Source organism: Miniopterus natalensis, chromosome 3 (assembly GCF_054644295.1).
Source record: "Miniopterus natalensis isolate mMinNat1 chromosome 3, mMinNat1.hap1, whole genome shotgun sequence".
NCBI classification, from domain to species: domain Eukaryota; kingdom Metazoa; phylum Chordata; class Mammalia; order Chiroptera; family Miniopteridae; genus Miniopterus; species Miniopterus natalensis.
The window spans coordinates 85,987,486-86,013,239 of record NC_142083.1 but is presented as its reverse complement, the minus strand read 5'-3'; the positions used below and the strand labels follow the sequence as shown (position 1 = coordinate 86,013,239).

Below are 25,754 nucleotides of genomic sequence, written 5' to 3'. Positions count from 1 at the left end.
TCAAGTACCTCAAAAAGCATTTAATTGGGCTCAGCCAGCGTGGCTCAGTTGGTTGAGCGTCATCCCATGCACCAGGAGGTTGTGATTTGATTCCTGGTCAGGGCATATGCCCAGGTTGGGGCTCGATCCCCAGTAGGGGGCATGCAGGAGGCAGTTGATGGATATTTCTCTCTCCCTTACTCCCTCTGAAATCAATAAAAAATATGTTGTTTTTTTAAAAAAACATTTAATTGGGGCTTATCTATAATGTGATCTTTTAATTGCTGCAAAACAGGAGGTATAAAAACTTTTCTAATACAAGCAATCCAATACAAACCGGTGAAGCCTTGGGAATGGAAGGAGATATGAAAGACAGGTACCTCGTAGTTTGAGAGAAAATCTAATAATTCTGATTGAGATGAGATGTACAGAAGTGGTTTCATCACCCGGCGGACAAACTTCTCAATGTAAACAGCACTCATGGGGCCTCTGTATTCGATTGGTCCAAAACTAGTACCAAAAAAATAAAAAATAAAAATAATATACCATGCATTAAACCTGTAATGTATAACAGAAATAATCAACAACACAAAATGAAAATGTCCTGCTCTAGGATCCTGACTGATTTATAGGTAAGCAGCCTTCTTTGTCTCAGGAGGTGACCGGAGGACCAATTAAGAAGCATTTATGTGAGGAAAGGTACAAGCAGCCATTTCAAGCAATCTCTGAAAAATGAATTAATCCCACAATATTTCCTTAAAAAACAAAATAAAAAGGCAACCTTGGAAACTGACCAAATGCTAAAGGATTCCAGGATCTGAACTATACAATTCAATGTAGAGGGGCAGGCTTTCCTTTGAGCAGTTGGCACCTTGACCTACTAAAAAGTAGTTATTAAATATTCCCAGAGGCATTTACACAAAGGATCACCAAACGAATCTTAAACCTATTTAAAGCTTTATTGCAATAACAAAAAAACAAATAACACAAGTTATGTGAAGGGACAAGTCAGAGACTTGTATAAATGATTTTCCTTATTTTCCACTCCAGTTGTATTAGGGATGCACAGCAATTTGATTTAGTATTGCTAAGCAATACTACTAACATTCAGTTATCCTCCTAATAAGCTAATCAGAATCATCATACGGCTTTCTTTGATTTTGTATAATACCAACAGACATTGCTCAAATATAGCTGGATGCTATGTGGAATGGGTAGGGAGTATGGTGAAAGTCAGCAACTCTATAACCATTCTTCTCTCTAAACAGAAATTGATATTAAACTTACTGTTAATAGCAAAAGTAGACAAAGCACAATAAAGAATTATATAAATGCTATGGTCATAATACTATAATATTTGGTTACAGAAATTAACACACACATATAATGTGATAAGATAAACACAATTCTTCAGTGTGCACTGTAGAATATGATGCAAAGAAATATTAGCATGAAAAAAGTAAAAATAGCATTCTACGTGCATAACTGGGAGACAGAGTTAACAAGTCTATAACTCAAGACTTACTACAACTAATTTGTCAATTAATTTTTAAAATTGGTTTAAAAATCACCAACAACCCTATCAACTATCAACATTTTTTAAAGGAAGAAATCAAAAATCATCTGATAATTTCTTTTATTCACTAAAAACAAGCCAGCCAATCTGGAAACCTCATCTACTCAAGCAAACAGGCTCTGCTGAGTTTTCCTGGCATGATGTTAGAGTCACAGTGACTTGTAATAAGAAGATCCCAGAGTGCAGGATAGGGAACATGTTTTAGCAACATGCTATAGCCATCACCGTAGGACAAGTGGACCTAGGGCTGCTGAGCTTCATACAGAGTGTTTTGAGAAACGATTCCCTGCCTCAGAGCCTTTTATAAACTGTCTTTGTAACTGGCATTAATACAAGCCAAAAAAGTGGAATCTGTGCTTGCTTCAGTAGTACATATACTAAAAAAAGGTGGAATCTACTTTCACAAAAAAGAAAAGCCTATTAATTTCTTTAAGCAGCTACAACTAGGTAAGTCAGTATATGAACAGAAACAACACACAAAGCAGCAGTGGTATGTCCAGTGATGAGACTCAAAGGTCACATTTGCAAGCACATGATCCAAAAGAATCTCAAGACTACCAAATACTCACAAGAGAGTTGAGCTGAAGGAATACATTCATTCATATGTGTTATGTGTAAAACAGAGGGCTTGAAGATTCTTAAATAGAATATGAAAAGGCTACCTTTTGGATATTTCTCTGCCTTAGCACTTTCTTCTCTTTTTGATACACTGGGAATGGCACATGTTGAAATGAGTTTTAATAGACCTGGACTGACTTAAATAAGTAAAAATTTAACAGGGAAAGATGAGGAGCAAGCTCTTCAAGGTAACAACCTCAAATTCCTCATCTATAAAATGAGAGGGGTGGACTAGATCTTTTTAAAGTTCCTTTCATGTCTTTTCAATCTTTCTATAAAACTAAGAAAATAAACAGTGTAAGATAACATTGCATACCCCATATAAACCAAAATGATATTTTTTACTAGATTCAAGGGAATTCTTCTCATTTTAATGTCACATCAAGTTAAGTCCACCTCTAGGCAGCTGGCTTGATTACATATAGTTGCTAGTCCTATACTGCCCGCTAGGCAACTATGTCGTATTTCCTATTTCCAAATATCTCCTATTTCCAAGAAAAGAAATGCAGGGACCGTCATGAAACAAGCTCATTATCCCATTAAAAGAGCACAGAGTTTTAGAACCTTCAAGTACAGCACTTTATATTTACCTTTAAAAAAAAAGTAACCATGAGAAAGTTCCTCTGAGAAAGTATTCATATATCTAGAGGAAATTTTGAGGATGAATATGGGGCAGGAAAGTATGTTTTTGCCCAAATACTATTTACTAGCTCCTGAGAAACAAAACTATGTGCCACACAACATTTTATGTTAGAGACACGAAGTGTGATGGAATGTAACAGATAATCCATAAATGATAATTTGTTGATGGTTTGTTATAAATTGTCATTGATTAAGGCCCAAGAAGTTTAGAGAGAAAAAATAAAAAGTAAAGCTCTTACTAATCACATCTTCTTTACCCATTTTACCTTCATTAACAAACTTTACGCCAGAATCCCATCTCTTGTCTCCCAAATCCTTTAAGTCAAATTTTAGACATTACTCAATACCCACAGCAAGGTCTAGGCACTACTCCAAAATCAAGCACCAATATTTCTGCTGCAAAATGAATAAACTAGCACCTTAAGTAGGATAAAGTCTACAGGCGGCCTCTTATTACTTCAGGCCAGATGAATGGGGACAAAATTTATGAAAAGTCCTTCAGGTTTTCAGAGCTCTTTGGATTTCAGAATTACAGATACCGGATTGTGGCCTTGTAGTAATTCTCTTCCCAGCTGAAAAGATGGGAAGATACCCTTTTGATTATGCTATCCTATGCTATCTTGCCAGGTAACTGGATAAAGACTTTTACGTATTTTTATAAGATAAAACACTTTTAGGATATCTGAAATGTACAGCCACACAATGGAGTAACTGCTACTATTAAAAACAATGCTGTAGCCCAGCCAAGCGTGGCTCAGCGGTTGAGCATCGACCTAGGATCCAGGCGACCGGGGTAAGATTCCCGGTCAGGGCACATGCCCGGGTGTGGGCTCGATCAATGACTTTCTCATCATTGATGTTTCCATCTCTCTCTCTCCCTCTCCTTTCCTCTCTCTGAAATCAATAAAGATATATTTAAAAACAAACAAACAAAAAACAACAACAACAATGCTGCAGAATATGTAATGACATGAAAAGAAAAAGCAGTTTAGGAAAGAGTATTACTACATGATAATGTCTTTATTTTTTAAAAGGAGAGGGTATGACAAGAGAATATAAATCAAAACACATAGTGATTATGTATGGCTGATAAAATTATCCAGATCCTCTTATTTATTTTTGCTTATATGTATTTTCTCAATCTAATATTTTTAAATGGGAAAAACAAAATCACTTCAAAATTGATAAACTTAGTTGGAATTAGAAACACTACTTAATATTTCTTACCTCCGATGATACAGATATATTACAGGAAAATAAAAGAAATGCTTCTGTTTTCTGCATTTCCCCTGGTTCCACCAACAGTTAATTGCCACAAACAACACCTGCAGAGCCAAAAAAGGTTTCAAATGACTATGAATAACAACTGAAAAACTGCAAAGACTTAAAAGATAAAATTATAGATATGGAACTATTCTTCTCTGAAACAGAAAGTGTAAAAAAAATGGTCTTAAGAGTTCAAAGAAGGTTATCAGTGACTGCTACAAAAAAAAAAGAAAGACTCTTATCAATAGTGTCTAACTAGAACTGAGTATTCTGGAGTCTGGCCCAAGAGAAAAATTATTTCCTTTGAATTCTAAAGTGAATGAGCACCAAAGAGCTTTTTCTAAGCATGACTGACACGAAAACTTAGTTGAAGGATATGTCTTTTGATAGTCAAATTGAGTATCTGAGAATGAAAATATGTTATCTATAAATAAAACATCACGAATTTCAAAAGACCATCTTAATGACTATATTAAAAACTAATAAAAATAATGGGTGATTAAAGCTATTTTCTAAAATGTAGTATGAATAGCAATAATGTGGATTAAGTACATATTTATAGGTGGATGCTGAAGTATTTAAGAAGTGTCCCTATGTCTGCAATTTACTTTGAAACTTACAAAAATAGATGGATTAATAGTTAGATTGAAGCAAAGTTTCTCAACTTTGGTAGTACTGAAATTTGGGGTTTGAACTGTTGTGAGTTTTTTTTCGTTGTTATGTTTGTTTTTGTTGTGAGGGGCTGTCGTACACACTGAATGAAGGATGATGTAGGGCAGGAGTGGGGAATGTCCAGCCCATGGGCCAAAATCATTTGGTCTGGCCCTGCCAAGGCAACTGCAGGCAGGACTCAAAATTCAATACATCTAGGAACTTTTTTCATAGCTAATTTTTAAATATGGCCCTTGAATGATGTTATAAATATCCAAATGGCCCTTGGCAGAAAAAAGGTTCCCCACCCCTACTGTAGAGCGTTTAGCAGTATTCCTGGTCTTTTATTCATTAGATGCCAATAGCATTCCCCTCTAGAGTACCATAAAAACTTCTCTGGACATTGCCAAAGGTTCCCCTGGGGGACAAAACTGCACTAGTTGAGAGCCACTGATTAGAGGAATAACAACATAAATAAAAATATAATAAAATGTTAACAGAATTTAAGTGGTATGTCTATGGAAAATTCCTTCATCTCTGCCATATGTTTAAAAATTTTTATAATTAACATTAAAAAAATATGAAGACTACAAAAAGTCACTTTTGGATGCCTTATACTTACTAGATAGCAATACTGCTCAAACTTAGTGGAAACTCTTTACAGCTCCTTTTAGAGTCTATTTATGAGAAAGAAAAGCAAAAATATCTTTACTTAAGGTTGATATCTCATTTTTTACTCAAAAATAAGGCACAATCTACCATGGTTGCTCATTTTACTAAGCAATGTGGCTCAAAAGATTTTTGCTTGTTTCTGAAAATACACCTGCTCCTTTTCCCTACTGAGAACTGGGAAAGAAGCTGGGGAAAATTTTTTAAATAAAACAGTGCCAGTCAGTTGTTCATGGCACTATGACCTCAGTCATTTGTTCTGTAACCTTTAACAAACTGCTGTGCCCTCTAAGCCTGAGGTCCTGCCTCAGAAGAACAGGAGCACCAGCATCAGAGCTTGCAGAGCTGTTGTGAGGAACAGCACAGGACCAGGCACTCCCAAATACTATTTCTATGGACTCACTCTGAAGGGAATACTACTTAAATTGACAATAAGAGTAAGTGATTGACACCATAATATATAATTCTCCACTTGTTCTCCACATGTTCTCTAAATTCAGAAAACTTGGGGAATGACTGGCAAAGTGTTGATTTCCTTTATGCTAACATACTGCTTGCCTCCCAGTGCTCCATTAGAGTTCCTGTTTCCTTCCTGGAAGTATCTGTCAATTTGGTTACTATTTGCCATTTAAAGGGGGGTAGAAGGGGAGACAGGGGAATAGAGCAAATCCATGGACCCACTGTTGGAACACAAAATCATACCCCACCCCAAAGAATTAATGTTACAGGGAATGAAGAGCTATATTTAAACAGTACTTGGTACCACATTCAGGGATATATAATGGTTTCCAATGCTTTACTAGGCTGAGTAGGAAGCCTAGTCACCATTTATAACAGTGTTTCTAAGAAAAACCAACTGAGAGTTCCAAATGTACTTCTGGAACTCAGCTGCCTTGCTTAAGTAACCTCAGGTCAGTAGGTCCCAGCAGCAGCCTCTTAGAAGCCTGTGGATGCTTCTTTGTGGCTGGGGAAGCGGGCCAAGGGAGTAGGGAGGGGGGCACGGAGGCTACAGGGCATGTGGTGGGCAGGGGCTGTGATAGACACCCTGCAATGCTCAAAACTACTCTGCACAGGGAAGATTCATCCCAGAGCAGTTTTAAATGCCCGGCCAAACACTGATATTGGGGAAAATCCATTTGTTGTTATTATTTGAGCCCAGGACCTAATTCCATTTTATATGTGAATCCAAAACATGGTTTTTGTATTCACTGATTTTCTCAGGAAGGCAACTTCTGTGCCAATTGAGAGCAGAAAGTACTTTGTTTGGTTCAGAACTTTACCAAGAGCTGTCCATTGTTTAGAAAAATCAAATCACAGAGAGCAATGCCCCCACAGTACCTGAGCCCAATACATTATACCTTTATCAATCCACAGCTGTAACTGTTCCATCCACAGTAGCTCTACATAAAGGAACAAGGACCTATTTTGCCCAAGCATTTACAAACTGAAACACATATGATTTAATTATATATTACTTTGCTCCCTTCCACCTTTAAGTTATAATTAGTGCATTAAATTAACTATTTTGAAATTATACGTGTAGGGAGGTTTCCTCATCTATGAATTCCTTTTCAGGGCATAAAAAGGAATAAATATAAAATACTTGTTTTTTAAAGAGCAACTGGGATCCACTGAGTTGAAAACCACTGTCACACAGATAACTCATTTGTCTATATATCCCTATTATCTAGCACAAAGGTTGCATTCATTCATTATTTGTTAAATATAGTTCTGGTCCAAGTATAGGTATTAAAAGGTCAGCCAGCTACACTGTAGTCATGATGCATAAATTTCTCCTAAATAAAATACCTAACTAGCATATATCAAACAGACATTCAACAAGGACTTTCAGTCCCCCATCTGCTTCAGCACGAAAAAACCAAACAGCACAGCACCCTGGAATGCGCACTGGCCTAGTCATGGGATGCAAAATCTGTTCCCGTTCCTACTAACCAGCTAGGATCATCACAATCAGAAACCTTTTGTTTCTTTATAGAAAGCTTTAGAATTTATAAAGTGCTCCTGGTCTTCACGTTGGCAAAATCAGCCAGCTGAGTAAGATGTTTCTATGGGGACAACCTTCTCTGCAACAGGATTGACAGTGATTTGATTCTTAAGTGAAATGTCAGCATTACCTGGTCTGAAAGCTGACTTGCTGCTTGCTCAATTTCTGTCCTGGCAGCGATGGACTGTCCACACCATGGGGCATAGAAGAACAGTAGCACCACCTCTGAGTCCTGGCGAACATGCTCTGCGTAGTCCAGCTGACCCTGGAAGAGGTCAAGAACCGGAGACCTCGAGGAGAAAAAACTGACAGGTGGCTTTGCTGGTATTATCACATCTTTTGCTCGACTAAAAAAGAGTAAACACAAACAAGATTGCTGAGTTTATTTTCTTCTTTCTTAAAAAGTATATTTTCATTGACTTCAGAGAGAGGAAGGGAGAGGGAGAGAGAGATAGAAACATCAATGATGAGAGAGTCATCATTGATTGGCTGCTTCCTGCAAGCCCCTGACTGGGGATAGAGCCCACAACCCAGGCATGTGCCCTGACTGAGAATTGAACCAAGATCTCCTGGATCCTAGGTCGATGCTCAACCACTGATTCATGCCTGGCCAGGCAAGTTTATTTTCTTCTAACAGCAGCTTCATGTGGAAGGAGAATGAAACTCAAAGTAATGTTCTGTGCTAAGACAATATGTGGCTGAGAGAATGCAAGACATGAAAAATATGCTGGAAAGTTATTCTATAATATTGTCTCCCCAGGTGTGGAGTGGAAGGGCAGTGGAGAACAGAGAATGTCTGAACAATCTACATTCTTGCCTCAACACCCAAGATTCACCTTCATCTCTCTGCAGTCTCGTTCTCCACAGGAGCCACTGATCTCCAGGGCTTCAGAGCCACGAGTAAACTTGCTCAGAATTAAGGAGAGGAAGCACCTGTGGTTACTGTTAATAAGCTTTCTATAGGAAATGTTTACAATCAATTCAACTTTGAGAAAACAAAACATATTAGCTGGAGTTGGCCTCTACGTATGCAGGGCATGGAGGCAAAAGTAATAATTAAATAATAATACAGATTTCCCCAGATACATATCATAATCCAAAGGTTAATAAAGATAGTAACAAAGGAACAGCCATTTAACTAGAAAACAGGCTTCTTGAGTTCTTGAGGTTCCCAGAAAGGAGAGGTCAGAAGGAAAAAGAAAAGCATGAACAAAGTAGTCACAAGTCACAGAACTGCCACAACTTTTCCCATTAAGACAAAAAGGTCTTCACTGAGGCTGCATCTATCTCACCAAGTTAAAGGGGCCTAAACACCCTGAGTTGTCCACATAACTGCACTAAAAAGGAATAAAACCATCATAGCTGTTTAACTAAGAAACCAGTAGAGGAAACAAAACTGGAACCCTAAAAAATACTAAGTTAACCCAAAAGAAGGCAGAAAAGGACCAAGAAAGGGACAAAGACCAGAGGGCACAAATGGAAAACGAATAGCCAGAAAGCAGACTTAACCCAACCACATCAACAATTACATGACACGTAAAAGGACCAAACCATCCAATTAAGAGGAAAAAATTGACAGACTGGATAATGAAGCAAGACCCAATCGCGTGCTATCTAAAAGGGAAACATTTTAAACATCAAGACATAAACAGGATGAAAGTATAAGGAAGGGGGGAAAAAGACCATCTAAACAGTAAGCATAAGAAAGCTGGAGTGAAAGGATAAATAAACTGGGGTAGATTCTTACAATTAAATGTTACTTGGCAATAAAAAAAGAACTGATACTATATATAACTGGATGAATCTCAAAATAATGACACTGAATGAAAGAAGTCAGACACCAAAGAATACATACAGGAGGGGGCAAAAGTAGGTTTACAGATGTGAGTACATCAAAAGTTTATTCTTATATTACTTTTTATTAATTATTGTATTACTTTCCATACAAACTGTAAGCCTGCTTTTGCCCCACCCTGTATAATATGAATTCATTTATATGAAATCCCCAAACAGGGAAAGCTAATCTATAATGAAATAAATCAACATCAGTGATTATCTAGAATGGGGAGCAGGGGAGAGACTAACTGAAGAAGGGTACTGAGGAAATTTTCTCTCAGCTCCCTGCTGGTTGCCTACATAGCTCTCACCACACTCTGTTACTTATTTTACCCTTGTATTATTTATCTACTCTGGAGATAGATCGTTAACTCCATAAGGGCAAGGACACTGTCTTTTGCACTGTTAGATCCTCATTGTTCAGCAGCTCCAGTTACTCTGAAGTTCAGTAACTTGTGAAATGAAGAACAAACCTACCCTACTTACCTCACCTGAACATATGTGAAAGGAAATTAAATATAAATCCATACAGACATATATTATTAAGAACAGTCAGAAAGAATCAAAGTATCAGAAGGCGCATTTGCTTTACTAGGGATGATTCTAAGGAGCTCTAATTGCGTTCTAACTTTACATGTGTGCAAATAAATTTGATAATCTGGCTTCTCAGAAAAAAGTCAAGTACAAATCCGTCCTCTATATCTCCAGGTTCCACATCCATGGATTTAATCAACCTTGGATCAAAAACATTCTTTAAAAAAATGTTACACTGCTGCTGATGTGTACTACATAGTAGGCCTATCATGGTGGCATCTGTACTGGACATGTACAGACTTTTTCTCTTGTCTACATTCACTAAACAATACAGTATAACAACTATTTACATAGCATTTACATTGTATTAGGTATTATAAGTAATTTAGAGATGACTTAAAGTATATGGAAAGATGTGGGTAGGTTATATGCAAATACTACCCCACTTTATATATAAAGGACTTGAGCAGCCAAGGATTTTGGTATCCAAAGGGGGTCCTGGAATCAGTCACCTGCAGATACCAAGGGAAGACTGTAGTAGGAAGAAGGAATGTGAAGAAAGGTGCTGACAACTCTGAGATATGCCGCAGACAGTAAAGAAGAAAACATATATATAAACACCAAACACCTAGACCTAAGCTACTCTAAGAGCCTTGGGTCATTTAGTATGAGGAAAAGAGTCCCACATTCTCCTCTGCATCTAGGAGGTGTTAGCTTCCTGAATTAAGAAGTCAGTTTTAAATATATCACTTAACTACTTTAACCAAAAATTATTAACATCATAAAGGTGTTAAAAGTTGGAGCAAATCTATTTATTCATTCAAACTAACATTTTAACCCTACAATCAGGGAGCTTTGTTTATGTAAAATATCTTCACAACCTGAAAAAGCCAGTCACTTACTGACTTTAATTCAAAAAAATGTTCATTGAGCAAACCTTATTGTGCTGCAAGCACTGTACTAGATACCATAGGTGATAGCAGTGAGTATGTATGTTCTCAAAGGGCTTAATTTTTCTCAGGGAGGAAGACAGGCAAACGACCAAACATGTAAACAACAAACAATAAAAACACAAATGATCACTGCTATGTGGAAAACTTAGTCAGAGTGGTTATCTTTTTAAGCCAAAATATGAATGACAAGAAGACAGTCATGCAAAGGGGTGAGGAAGGCCCTGTGGCGCAAGAGTGACACATTTTCAAGAATTCCAAAATTCTGCTCTTTGGAGACATTATTTTTCTAGTATTCCAGTTGCATGTTAAGTTTTAAATAACGTAATCTGAGGGAAAATGTAGGTGTGTGATGGCCAAACAAAGGATAATTATCAACTTAGTATTGCAGTTTTGCCTGTTCAGAGCAGTCCCTAAAGTAAACATGCCAGATAAAATACGTGGCGCATCAAAAAGCAAACATTAACGAGGTAAGAGAGACATATGCCTCTGTCCTCATTAACACAAAGGTTTTAAAAGTAAAATAGAAAAGGGGAGCCAGAAATGTCTGAGTCAGTTGTACAGCGAAAAAATAGTATCATGACACCATTCAATCAAATAGGACTCTAAAAAAAATCAATGTGAGTCTATTAAAAGACTGTCACATTTGCCAGTGGCACAGAAAGGAGCTGGACAGGCAAGCTGTGGTTCTCTCTCCTAGCTGAAGCAGGCAGGGGTCTTGTTCTGTTTGCTCTAGTAACTGGGTTTACACTCTTCCTTCTTCCCGCAATTTGAAAGGACTTTTCTATCTAGTAAGTCATTATTTTTACAGACAGACAAGCTAATGTCAGTAAGATCCCCACCCTTAGAGGGAGGAACACATCTCTTGCTAATTTGAACCCAAATGCCACCTTGCAATTATTCTACCTTATAAAATATTTTGTACATTTTCCTTGACGAAGGAAGATGATAAAGAGCAAGGTAAAGAGCCTAGTACCTGACAATAAAGGATTCAAATTCTAGCTCGGCCACTTAATAGGTGGATGTGATCTAGGGCAAGTTTTGTGACGTGACCAAAACTCATGTCTTTTATCTGTAAACTGGAAGGTCAAGAGCACATCCAGACTTTACTGGGAACTGAAATTTAAATGATCCACACGAGGCTCTCAGATTCTGCATTAAATTAATAAATAAATCCTTGTAAGCTGTAGTTCTCAAGCAGGCAATTTTGTTCCCCAAGGGACATTTGGCAATGTCTGAAGACTTTTCTGGTTGTCACATCTGCACAAGCCAGGGATGCTGACCACCCTACAATGAACAGGACAGCCCTGCACTTAACATATTCAATAACAATTTCCCAAGTTGAAATCTTCCTCTTGCCCAATATGCCACTCAGTGGCAACACAGACATAAATTGGGAGTCCCAGGAGATACACTGTGGATTTGGGAGGCCAAAGATTTCAGACTCCTGAAATTTAAAGTAAATCTTGCATTTGTGTACTTTCTCAAGAAGAGGCACATTAACTTTCATCTTTCCTGCTCATTAAGCATCAGCCTACTCAGGCCTCCCGTAGTTCCAGGAGAACACCAGGCTTGTCCAGCTTCAGGACACTGGCGCTTCTGGTTCCCTCTACCTTGGACACTCTTCCCCCCACCTCTTCCCAATGGTGGCCCCTTCCCCTTCTTGTGTAAAGCTTCCGACGGGGCTTCCTTACGAAAGCCTCTCTGCCCCACCCTCCCTACTTCCATTCTCCGTACAGCACTGGCAGAAACCCTTCAAAATTCAGTTTACTTGTTTACTGCCAGTCTCACCCACTAAAATGGTGAGTAGAAACTTTTACCTTCACCGCTCAGCTGCATGAGTGCTCCCCATAGCAAGCGCGGAAAAATCATCGTTAGATCAATGACCGCATGAATTCTCAAGGGGCCTGGGGACTCTAATGGTTGTGAAATTACTACACTCGAAGCACAAGGGACACAAAATAGGCGGTAAGTGAGGGTCCGACGACTTAGGCAGAAGTGACAGGTGCACCCCCCAAGAAACCCCAACTGAGCAGCTCAGAACCTGGACCGCCTCCGTCGGTATGAAACAGGACGAAGGGGCGCCGAGGAGCACCCGAAAACCTCGCCATATGGAAGGATGGCCGGCCAGGGAGAGGGGGAAGTGGCCCGCAAAGCCGCAGGCTGGGGGAGGAAGGGTTAAGTCCCTCGCTCCCAGCAAAGTCAGGTCCGACTTCACCCCGCGGAAGCCGCTACAACCCATGACCCGGCCACGCGCCGCCAGGCCGAAGGCGCCGGGCCGGTGACCCGGGAGTGCGGGCCGCCTCACCTGCAGGTGAACTTGAGGGCGAGGAGCAGCGCGCAGCCGAGCGCCACGGCCCCGCAGAGCAGCTCGGGTCGCCGGCGCGCCATGAGGAAGGCGCCGCGCAGTCCGCGACAGAGCCGGTCCGCCGAGGAGGCTCCAGCCGGGGCCGGGCTGAGGGAGCCGGAGCCCGCTGGGCCGGCGCCGCCGCCACCCTCCTCCTCGGCGTCGTCGCTGCTGCTGCCGCTGCTGCCGCCGCTGCCGCCGCGGCCTCCGCATTCCGACATTACATGCTCCCCGTCGCCAGCTTTATACCGCCGCCGCCGCCGCCGAGGGCCCAAGGGCCCGGCCCGGCCCGTCGCTCCCCAATCCCGCAACTCGTAGTGCCCGCTAACCGTGACCCTCCACGTCAGCCCTGCCGCCGCCGCGGAGCCCGCCCCCGAGCGGGCGGCCCTGCCCTCGGCCCACGGAGTCTGCGCAGACGCTGAGGCCGCCCAGAAGGCCGGCCCCCGGGAGGTCCTGCCCCCTGGCCCTCGGAGCCGGCGCGAACTTCCCTGTCCGCCCACACGTTCTGCAGCCCCGCCTTCATCCCGCGGGCCCCGCCCCCGTCTACGGAGCCTGCGCAGGTGCCGGGCGGCCTCTGGCCACGCCCACGCCGGGATCCGCCCCGCGCCTCCCGCGGAGGCTTTTCGCGGGGAGAGGCCCCGCCTGGCCGACTGGGACTTTAGAGCCGTGACGGTGACGGAACTCGTGTCCGCTCGTTTCACTACAGTCTCCGCAGAACGACCGGAAAACACATCCAGAGGCGGGAAGTGCCCTAGGACCCAGGAGTGAGGCGGCAGCAGCCCCTCGGTCTCGGTCGGCTCGCCTGTAAAATGGGGTAATAGTAACGCTCGCAGGTTGTTTTGAGGATTAAATGAGGTAATTTATGGAAAGTGCCTGTCAACCTACCGTCATTTTGCTATTTGTTTTCTATATCTCACATCTTTTTTGTTCCTCCTTTTTCCTTTTGTATTAAGTGGATATTTCTTAGTATACCATTAATTTCTTTAATTATTTTTAACTTTTTTGTTCTAAGGTTGCTCTAGGGATCACAATATACATCTTTTCAGAATTTCTAAAGATTTATGCTAAATTCCAGCGATAGAAGCTGCTCCTATGTAGCTCCATTCCCTCTTTTTTGTGCTATTACTCTTTTAATCTGTTATATTACAAACCCAAGAATTCAGTGTTATATTGTTTTATATAATCTCGTTTAAAGAAGAGAAAATATGTATTTGTGGGGTTTTTATTTATGTTAACCTTCTTCTTTACCATTCCTAGTTCTCTTGATTTCTTTATGTAGATTCGAGTTACATTACTAATGAAAACAAAGATGGTCCGAAGTCACCAGTTCCCATTCACAGCTGGTTGCTGTAACAATCCACCCGACACTCCCTTGACACCTGTTCTTTGCACAGGCCTTTATAAGGTTCAAAGTGCTTTTGCTGCCTGTGGGTTATCTCACGAGACCCACAATACGTTGTGGCAATGTAGAGCCGCACCCTACGGGCCAGGAAGCCACCCTGGATTCATACAGGTGTGGTTCCTTCCCTCTTCTCCTTCTAGACATCTGGCTGCTGCCCTGGCACCAGAATGTTCTGAAAACAATGATAAATTCATTTCAGAGTACAGCAGTCTGTCAGGGTCAGGCTGTACTGCTCGTCAAGGCTAGGTCAGCCCTGACTTGTCCACATCAACCAGAATATGAACTTTTGTAGCCACTTTCTATAACCTGATCAAGTTGGTGAAGTTACAGTAGGGAGCAAGGAGATTTGTGTGTTTGTGTGTACATGTGTGTGCATATATATATATAGACAACTGTTAGCATAGAGCCCTCGACATTCGTTTCCACTTAGTTCTAAAGTTTCAGAGAGCTGCATCGATTGGGAAACTGAAAAACACATTCCCCTGGCACTTAGTACAGGGTTCAAACACTTTATATATCCCTTAGAACCAGAGAGAAATGTTATTTTTTTAAAACTTCCAGGTTATTTACTTAACAAATGAGATGTGTCTAACAAGGTACAATTTGGCAGGTAAATGCAGAGGGAAGCCCCCACTCCCTAAGCTTGTGTATTCTGGACAGTGGTATTCTCCAATGTTTCTTGGAGACTTTGTATCAAGACCCAAAAATTAGCTTTCCAGAAATTGGCATTTATCCCTGCAGCAAATACAAGAGGCCAACTGAAGTGTTTGAAACCTGCACTGCCAGGGGAAGTGTTCTCCTTTAGTTTCCCAATTGATGCAGGTCCCTGGAACTAAGTGGAAGCAAATGTCGAGGACTCGATGCAAACAGTCATCAAAGAGCAGAGGGCCCAGGGAGCCCAGGGAAGGGTGAGGGTGATGGAGAAAGGTAAGCACCTCCAGCACCAGCCTGCCTGCCCATGGTGCCTCCCTCACAGTGGGAGGACTGGGCAGAGGAAGGAGTCCCCCAGAGCAAGGAACCACTTGCAACCTCCCACACGCCTAGGGCAGTTTATTGCAGCCAACAAAATTTGCACATGAATATCCATCGTAAGAGCCAAAAAAAAAAACGGGGCGCCAGTTTTGGATAAACAAACTGGTTTATCAGTAAAATGAAGTAGTATTCAGCAATTAAAAGGAATGAAGTACTCATACCTGCTACAACACGGATGAACCTTGAAAACATGGTCAGTAAAAGCCAGTCACAAAAGGCCACATTTTGTGATTTCACTTATATATGAAATGTACAGAACAGGCAGATCCATACAGACAGCAGATCAGTAGGTGCCTATGGCTTGAGAAGCAGGGCAAGTGGGTAGATTGAGGTGTGGGTTGTTTTTTTAAGGAATGAAAATATTCTAAAAACTCATTGTAATCATTGTGGCACATTTGGAATATGCTGAAAACCACTGAATTGTACTTTAAAATGGTACTGTTTTTGTTATGTGAACTGTATCTCAATGTCTTAAATGTTGAAAAAAATCCATCCTGTGGACATAAACGTGTCCAAGTAGACATGCCAATGATTGCTGTTTCCCCTGCTATTACGATTGGACTTTTGCTCTTTCATACTCCCTCCACCCCTCCACCCCTATCACACCACTTTCTGCTCCTCCAAACATACCCATTCTCTACTAGGATGAGGTGTGACTTCACCTGGAATAACTAACATTGACTTCCTAATGCTGAGACCAAGGTGGTGGCAGGCGGGGTTCTTAGCTGCAAACCAGAGTGAGACATTGGTTCATTTAGGTGGAAATGGAATTTACTGAAAAGATAGTGGAGAGTCACAAGAAGGTTGAAAGCCAAGATACAGAAAATGCAGGGGAGTGTGAAAAAACACAAAATTCTCACCTTGACCACTCACAGTATCTTCAGCTCTTAAGTTTCGAGTCTACATTCCCAAGGTTAAGACAACCAACTTTTTAATCTGTAAACTGAAACACAGCACGAGGGACAGCTTTTTAACATTTCCTGTTATCCCTGGGAAAAGACGACAGAAGTAGATGGGAAGAAAACACGAAGGAAAAAAATGTAATGAACACCATCAGACTAGGAAGACCTAGCAGAGCAGGAACACTGCCAGCCTATTCTACAGAAAATGTCACTCCTAATAGCTTATTTGGTAAATAAGATGCACTCCTAATGCACCTGCCAAGTAAAACTGGCCCCACTACCTTCCCACACACGAGGAGAAGCCAGAGTCTTTCCTACAATCTTCAAGGAGTCATGGGGGCTTGCTTGTCACTCTGCAGCACTTGATTCTGCTAAACACTCTACTTGTCTCATCTCATTAATTGGAGCTATGCCCTACTCTCTACCCTGGCTGGAGTCACAAGCAGAACAAAGACCCTTTTCTGTTTTCCCCCAAACTCCACTCACTCAAGGTGAGTGAGAAGTGACTTAGCCCGAGGGTTTCAAGGATTGGTACATCACTGCCTAGCAGAGCCTGGTCTTCAAAGTTTGTCAGCCATTCTCCCTAACCCCTCATGAATAGCTGCCCCCACACCCTGACAATGACTCTTCTCCCTAGGTCACTGGGTTCCAGCCTCTGAAGCAGGTTAGTCTGAGAAAGGACAGCTTATCCCTTTCTTTGTGTCTGTCAGCCCATGTCTTCAGTGGTCTGTCAACAACCAAACACATCTATCGAGGGTATTGTGCTAGACACTTGTCTCTGTGGAATCCCACAGCCTACATCTTAGCTGACCATGTCTCCTTGTTAATCATGCATCTGAACGAAACACAGAAGAGCACCTAGAAGAGTTACATCAGTCAACAAAAGACACTTTCAACCAAAATCTAGTGCGTGGGACAAAGTGAAAGTGGCTTCCTGATCCCTTTATTTTGCATTCTGCATTCTGTTACTAACTGCTTAAATAAAAGTGCTATTAAAAAAGTCAAACCTTGTGAGTTTAGTACCCAGTTTCAACATTTCTTTGTGGGGAAAGAATCACACCAAAAACTGAAAGACATCTACATATAAAATATTTATTACAGGCAATATTGGTCCATACACTACACAATACCAACAGTACAAGTTTAATCTTTCAAAATCATCATTTAAACAGCAAAAGACCAAGAAATAAAATTTGAGTCAGCTGATTATTTTTCAAAATATTCTCAATGCACATTATTATCCTCAGTTCCCTTATATAGTGAAACATTCAAATACAGAAAAATACCCCATTTAACGTATAGTAGTGTTAAATGGTTATTTGGCTTAAAATCTGAGTTAAGAAAATTCTTTTTAGCAACCTACATACAGATAAGTAGCAAACTTTATTATATTAAACAAATTCATTCTGCTTAAAATGTGTAAAGAATTTCATCCATCATGTGTTCTGATCCTAGTACAAGTATTTAATCTCTCATCATCATGGTTCTTATCTGAAAGACCATCTCAAGAGGTTGTCCTAGATATAACCTTACCCTCTTCCCCAACACACTTCATCCAAAAGTCTGTTCAACAGATGGCAACCGGAAGCAATCACTTGGCCATTTGATGCCAATGGTGCCATGAGAGCATGGCAGACCTGTTAAACAGCCCTTTTTCCTACCTACTGTGGGTTGCTGCTCAGGAGGGAGGATAGACGCCAATACAAGCAGAAAATCTGCAGCTCTTCTGGTACGTTCCTTAGAACACTTTCAATTTTTCTGGTCAATGCTCTGATTAGGTAACATACATAAAAGCCAGCATATTAGTTTAAATCTTTAAACAAAAAACTATATTTTCCAAAGTCATTATCATTTGGGGCAATTAAGTGATCTTTTCTTGCTTTGTTGAGCTTCATCTTTAGGGCGTCTCTTCTTTCTTCCCATTCGTGAAGTTCAGCATTTCCATGTGCAAATTTACAGCTGCTCCCTTCTGTGCAGGTACCACTCATATACCTGTCAGGACAAGTCAGCTTTATAAGCGTCCACAAGTTGTTTATGAAAATCTTAAAATGTACACTTCACTAGCTTTATGATTTGCATATAACTTTTAGTTGAAAATCAAGTCTAGAAAAGTGGTTATCTTACAGCCTTGAGACAGATATACTTTAAGCTTTTTAAATGTATTTAATGAAAAATACTGTCTTATTGCTACAATTCAAACATTTTCCTAAACAAATGAATCTTTAAATAAATTGATTAAAATGAACTTTTCCCAATTTTGTAATCTGGCAAAAAAACTCATTTAAAAAAAAGGAGAGAGAAAATACTTTTAAATCAGGGGGCAGAGAGGGGGAGAACTATAATCCTTCTTGATGCTGTATAGAGAAATCAGAAGTGACACTAAGTAAAAGCTGCCTTAGACAGTTTTAAGTATCATGTGGATCTAAATTTAGAAATTAAATATTAACAGCATTTTAACAAAATGAGAAGCAACTCAAAGTTATTTCCTTTGCCATTGAAAAATTAATCTATGTAAACACAAGAGTGATACATTCTCCTTTCACCCGAGTTAGTTTCAGATTTACACTTGAAATATTTAAAGGCGGTTTCAAAACTGATGAACATCTATGACAAGAAAGGTTGTGGTGAAGGGCTAGACAATCACGGCTGAGAATTTAAAAATTGGGCAAACTCGAATGAACATACTTCTCTATTCGGTTATGTTAAGACATTTCAAACTGGGATCAGCAGACTAGAAAATCTTTTCCTGTAACCACAGAAGAATGAAGAAATGTTCAAAGAGCAACTAAAGCTCTGAGCCCAAATCTAAGCCTCTAAGATTAGAAGACATCACCCAGATATTCTGTCTACTGATGTAATGACCGGCAAAGTCATGTGAGACCAGCACTTTTCATGTGGGAAATAAGAAACCTACGTACCTATCACAAATACTAAAATATCCTGTTGGAAAGCGGTGCTGCCAGCAGTACTGGTCATCTTCAGTGTGGAAAACCTTCTCTTTGTGCTTCTCTGAGGAGATGTGGCCTTGCCACTGCTTCTCACTGTTACAGTTCTTCCCACACATCCAGCAGTGAAAGTCCACCTAAAGAGCACAAAAGACATTTATCCCATCAGCAGGTGTCTGTGTGTCCCTCACACACAGTCAGGTAAGGGCACCAGGAAGACTAAAAACCGCCCAAACTAAGACCCAGACCATCTAATGGGAAAGTTGGGCAAGAACATAAAATGCAAAGTAAGAAGCAGGACCAATGAAAGGATGCCAACACTGAGAAGCGTGCCATATAGCACAGGAAGAAGAGCACAGGGGTGATGGATTCAGCCAGGTGTCCAGGAAGTCTCCAGCAAAGAGATGACAGGAGCTAGTGTGCACACAAGGATGTCTGTCAGTACGACAGGGGCCAGGTTCAAGGATTCCGGGAAGGAGTAGCACCACGAGGAAATGCAGAAAGTAAGTAAACCCCCAGGGGGATGCAAGCTTTAAGTGCCTAAGTAGTATTTCCCAAATGCCCTGTGTAAGGATCATTGCAACACTGGGTAAGAATAAAGAACAGACTCTGGAGACCTCTCATGAGATTCTGATTCGATATGCATGGGATACAGATGACAATCTATCTTACTAAACACCCAGGTAGATCTCATGACCCAGGAAGCATGGGTAGCCCTGCTCTGGGAACCCAAGGGGGACTTAAGAAAAGGTAGCAAGGGAATCAGAGCTGAGTCTTCACAGAGAGGGCAGATTCACAGGGTGTAACACAAGCAGAGGCATGGGGCAAGGCCAGGCCACGGATGTGACCTGGATCTGACTAAATCAATGTGTAGAGGGGCCAAAAAGCAAAACAAGAACCAAGTAGCAGAATAACACATATGCCTATGTCAATTTAAAAAACATGTCAGGCAGAACTATAGATTAGGAGTAAATACGTCAAAGATGTGTACACATGGCCTGGAAAAATACACACCAGATCTGGGCCCTCTGGGAAGAGGGACAAATGGGGTTCTAACTTTATCTGTACCATTTTATTTATCTTACAGAAGCAAATACAACAAACTATTAATATCACTTCACTTGGGATGGTGGGCTCAAAATATTCATTATATTATCCTCCTTAGTTTTCTGAAAATTTTTAAAGAAAACCACAACAGTAAAAGACCACAGGTGACTTAATGTCTCTATAGAACCCTGGAGGCAGAGGCCAGACTGCAGGCGGGGAAGGAGAGGACCTGGGGGGGCTACAGGTCCTGGGCACCTTCTGTGGCCTAGCACTGGGATGAGTGTACCGATTCATTACACTTTACTTCCCCACCACAGCAACCCCACTCGGAGATCGTTAATAATCTGCCCAGCCTAGTAAGAAAGGAACCAGGACTTAGACTTAAAATTCTCTGGCTCCAAAGTCAGAAAAAAGATCAAGGAAAAGATTTCAGAATGAAGAGACTTAAGCTGACACAGCAGCAGGCCACTGGAGAAAGATGAAATGAAGATGCTAGAAAAGGGCAGGGAGCGAGTGATGGAGCCAGGTTTCAGAGGAGGTGGGGAAAAAAGAAAGGTTCCGCCCACAGCTTGGAAGCAAAGGAGAGGTGAGGCAACCAACGGTACTTACAGTAACTTCAGCGTAATCTGTGGGCATATGAATTTGTTTTCCATTTTCCTTGTTGGACTGACTGGCTACATCATCACTTTTTTCATTTTTTTGACTCTTTAGCCATAGTTCATAAAACTGCTCCATATCTTGTACTAAAAAAAAATGAATCACTTTCAGCAACAAAGATTTAAATATACCATTTAAATAAATGCAAGATCATGCACATTTTTCTATCAGTCAGCATACATTTTCAAAAGAAAAGCGAGAGGCTGAATGGAAACTGATTATATTAGACAGGGAGAGACGGTCCACATCCAAGCAGCAGGTGAACTCTCATGGGCAAGAATCAAATTCAGGACTGTTAGACCGCAAACATTAGTTTTCAAAATTAATTAACTCCTCCCTGCATCTGCAAGACACTTTGGTGGGGGGTGTTTAAAATTCAGAAACCATTATAAGGGTACCACTAAAAAAAACAAAAAGCCTCTGCACAGCTTCATGGTGCCCACATTAAACACTTGTTATCATTGCCATAACCACACAAGCTACTTACTCAGCTTGGGGGAGCCTGGAGCTGATACGCTCCTCACTGCTTACTGAGAAAGGAAAACATACTACTATTGGGACCAAGATTCTGACCCTGATGGGAGTCCATCAGTCAAGCCACAGTCCCAAAGGACTGACATGCTGGGGTACAATTTACAACACAACTGTGACCAGGTCCTGGGAAGTGGCTGCAAACTGCTTCCTATGTAAGAACAGGTGCACTCTGCATACTGTCAAGTGCTAAAACCAGGTTTCTCAACCTCAGCACTGTTGACATTCTGGGACAGATAAGTCTTTGCTGTTGGGGGCTGTCCTGTGTGCATTTAACATCATCCCTGGACTTGACCCACTAGATACCAGCAGCACATTCCCAAAATAAAAATTTCTCCAGATATTGCCAATGTCCCCAGGGGGAGAGGGGTATGTGTGGCCAAGTCTATCCCCAGTTGCCAGTATGTCCCTAGTCCAAGCAAGACAGCAAGGAGGACACAAGTCACTGAATTTTGACGTTGAAATACAGCAGGTGACATGCTTAAACCTAATTGGTTCTTGTAATCCAGAGATTGCAGTCCGTAACTTTCCATCAGTTAAGATTAAAGAACAATGATCCTTGTAATAAAATATTTTCTGGTCAAAAGGGAAAAGTTGCCTGAGGCTTTCAGACTCCCACAGTAAACTAGAAGTTTGACCAAGATACACTTTCTCTCCTTGGGCCTTTGAATCTGGGCGTGTTTTACCAGTAAGGCCTCCTTGAAGAAACCTCCGGTTCTAATCTAATTCAGGGGGTGACTATTCGCAATAGGAGCAGATGCTCTGACTTAAGCAGTCATGGGAGGACTGACTTCCCCAGACCATTACTCAGGAACAGATCTACGACATCAAAGGATGCAAACCTATATATCTGTATCCAAATCTGACCAAAGCACAGATCAGATGTCGGATTCTGCTCCACTGATAAAACGGTACAATTGTTTCAGATGCAAACTGCTTTCTCTGTTCATGGCAAGCTGGCATATTTTCAGAGAGGAAAGAAACTTTCAGGCGAGCTAGATTTCACGGATGTCAAGACCACAGTTAAAACATCAACTTACTCCCATTCTCCTTCATGTAAGTCCACACTTCTCGTTCCTCAGGACTGTGAGCAAAAGAACAGTTTCCAACATATTGACATTTTTTCCCAGAAGCAATATGATTGCACAGCTGTATAAAAAATATGAATATAAAACATAGTACACTTGGTAAAACTGCGTAATTTTTACATTTAAGCAAAATAAGCATTATTATCCATGCTAATGCTGAGTAATACAATTTTAAAATAAGACTGATTTGATTCTATTCAAACTGACTACAAGCCCAAAATACATGAGATGATATTAAGCTTTTCACTTCAAACATTTCCAAAAGAAAGAAAAGTATGAACTGGAATGTGGAACATTTTCTTACAAGAAAATGTCTACAAACTCACTGCTTTTAACATACATCATTTTTATCTCTGAGTGCAGATCTCTGGTCCCTCACTCTGATAGCTCCTATTCTCCCTGACCTACCACCCAGGATGCCTCCTTTTCAGCACTTGGGAAGCAGTTAAGAAACTGCAGGCTACTCCAAAGGTATTAAACAGTGTCAAAAAATAATAAAAATCTTGGGCATTTATCTTACTAATGACCAACACTGGCAGTGAACCTTGGCCATCAGTCACTAGATATGCATTTTCTAAAGACGATTATTGCACTAACCAGGCCATCCAGTTACACAGCATTCAAATAATACCTCTTCTGGTTATATGCATTTTATTTTACAAAGTAAATTCAATTATATTGGTGGGACAATAAAGCGATAAGCAGAACGCAGCAGACTTCCTAGGAACCTTGACTATAAAGAACTAAGAAAACCTCCATCAGCTCTGGCTAGGTAGCTCAGCTGGTTAGAGTGTCGTCCAGATACAACAAGGGTGCAGGTTCCATCCCCGGTCAGGGCACATACGAGAATCAACCATGAATGCATAAATAAAGTGGAACAAATCGATGTTTCTTTTTCTTTCTTTCTCTCTCTCTGAAAGTCAATAAAAACATATCCTCAGGAGAGGATTAACAAAATAAAAAGCAACCTTTAAAAAATATATATACTTGTCTTTATAGAACATAAATCCTAGTACAATTATTCATTAGCTTATCTTGGTTTATTTATTTGTATTTCAACAGGAGCTGACCTTATGTATTAGCTTACACAATATTAGCTGCTTAGCATCAGTTTTTGCTAAAAATCTAAAGTAGTGCCCTAAACACTACATGTTTTCTCTCTTGGACCGAGGTTAGTGACCCCTCCCCTTAGAATCTTCTTTATTAAGTCAGTAGTCAATAAAACATTCTGTGACTTACTAGGGAAACATCTACCATAGTCTTTAAAGCTCCATGATTAGGAGCAAGAAGAGAAGACAAAGGAGAAAGCCAGTCACTTTGCTGGGTTTTTACATAATACCATCTCATGTAATCTTCCCTATTATATAATTATTCTCATTTACAAATGAGTAAACTGAGGCTGAGTAACTTGACCAGAGCCCTTCTGGCACTCTGAAGCCCATTCTCTTTCCACCTTACCACACTGCCTGCCTGCCTGCCTGCCTACACACACACACACACACACACACACACACACTCTCTCTCTCTCTCTATTTCTTCTTTTACAGAAAGGATCCCTAAGCAATGCCTAGTATGGTAGAGAGAAAAAAGAAAATAAGCTACTGTAACATCGTACAGCACTATACCACATCCGAGATTTTAGTATAACCAGTAGTCTAGGCAGCTGCCTCATAACTAGAATTGTTCTCAGTCGTCTGCTTTAACAAAGTAGGAATTTACCCATAATCTCCAACCATCTTTTAAAGCCCAAAATATCAATGGTTCCAATCAGCCTTCTTTCCCTCCTACATACCCCACTGATTAAATCACCCAAATCTATGAGACTGAAACCACTGTGGATGAAACACAAACATACCACCTCTTTCCAAGACTGACCTTGTAACCTAAGTTTCACAAAACTTTTTTTACAGAAGTTTTACTCTGGTTGATGGGATATTAATGTCTCTTCCTCAACACTTTCTGACAAGTCAAAGAGGGAGGCTTCCTTTACCCAGGGGACTCTGCAATCCATCTGACCTGCTTCTCTGGGCAAAAGGTTCTCTCCATATTTCCCCCACTGGGGCAGAAAATTTAAAACCTGTCAATGTTCCAGTGTCCCTGTCCATTAACTCACTTGGTGAAATCCCTCCAGACCCACTCCCTTGTGAAGAGGACAGTCCACAGCCAGCTCAGAGTTTGCCTGGACAATCATCTTCAAGGTCATATAAGGCACCAGAGGGTACCGAGGTTTGAAACATGCCACCTCGTGAAGGAAGCGCTATTCTAATATTAAGTTGGTCTGGCATTTTCATTCTAAGGGTTTTTGAGGAACATGTCTTCTAACTTTGAAGATTTTTCCTCTGGGTTATTTTTAGAAGTCCTATCAAGTGGGGTATCTTTTAGTTAGTATCCACTGCTTCAGTGAAAGAAACAGGCATGATAAAAACAACTCATCCACAGCATTCGTAACAATATAGAAGGCCTTGGGTATGATAAGAAAGCTGAGGAATCAAATTTAAATGAAATTCTCTTCCATGCCCTCCCAAAAGTAATTCCTCTGAAAAATAACTTAAATCATGCCCACAAGTCTCTTTTTCTTGATTTTCTATTTACTTTTTCCAAGTAACTCCTAAAATTCCAATCCATCTGAAAACTGTCCCAGAATCACACACATACTAAAAGGAGGGAAAAAAGAGAAAACCATTTAAATTTAATTATTACGATGAGCATTATTTAAAGGGAGCCAGTTTCAATCTGAATTACTACTACTTTCTAATAATTTGAAATGCCTAATAAAAAAAGTGGCTTAAAAATTACGTATGTACATCAAACTGTAAAGGCATTTGTTTCTTTGTGGGGAGAGGACGGATGTTCATCCACTTCTTACGTTCAACAGACATCACTCTCATCGCACGACGATCTTTGGTCCACCTAAGAAAAATGGAGTTCAGAAAAAACAAAGAAACACTGGCAAAAGGCATAATATAAAGGGACAGGTACAAAGTTTGTACCTAAAGGACCAGAGGTTGTTTTTTTCTTCTCAACCCTTCTAAAAGAAATGCCTCATGATGCTGTCATTTCACTTCCTGTTGATATTT

The 25,754-nt window shown here is 40.7% G+C and overlaps 2 protein-coding genes across 2 annotated transcripts in view; both read right to left on the bottom strand.

Moving 5' to 3' along the window:
- Nucleotides 1-13,321, bottom strand: part of TXNDC11 (thioredoxin domain containing 11) — a 58,136-nt gene extending 44,815 nt beyond the window's left edge. Inside the window, exons 1-4 of the mRNA XM_016197599.2 lie at nt 13,035-13,321; nt 7,537-7,753; nt 4,043-4,140; nt 360-489 (exon numbers count right to left, since the gene is read on the bottom strand). Coding sequence (XP_016053085.2) covers nt 360-489; nt 4,043-4,140; nt 7,537-7,753; nt 13,035-13,294 — 705 coding nt within the window. The 5' untranslated portion in view covers nt 13,295-13,321. The remainder of the gene's footprint in view (nt 1-359; nt 490-4,042; nt 4,141-7,536; nt 7,754-13,034) is intronic.
- A 4,160-nt stretch (nt 13,322-17,481) lies between these two features.
- Nucleotides 17,482-25,754, bottom strand: part of ZC3H7A (zinc finger CCCH-type containing 7A) — a 36,936-nt gene continuing 28,663 nt past the window's right edge. The window contains exons 19-23 of the mRNA XM_087815650.1: nt 25,482-25,587; nt 22,630-22,738; nt 21,011-21,144; nt 19,328-19,491; nt 17,482-18,401 (exon numbers count right to left, since the gene is read on the bottom strand). Coding sequence (XP_087671776.1) covers nt 18,212-18,401; nt 19,328-19,491; nt 21,011-21,144; nt 22,630-22,738; nt 25,482-25,587 — 703 coding nt within the window. The 3' untranslated portion in view covers nt 17,482-18,211. The remainder of the gene's footprint in view (nt 18,402-19,327; nt 19,492-21,010; nt 21,145-22,629; nt 22,739-25,481; nt 25,588-25,754) is intronic.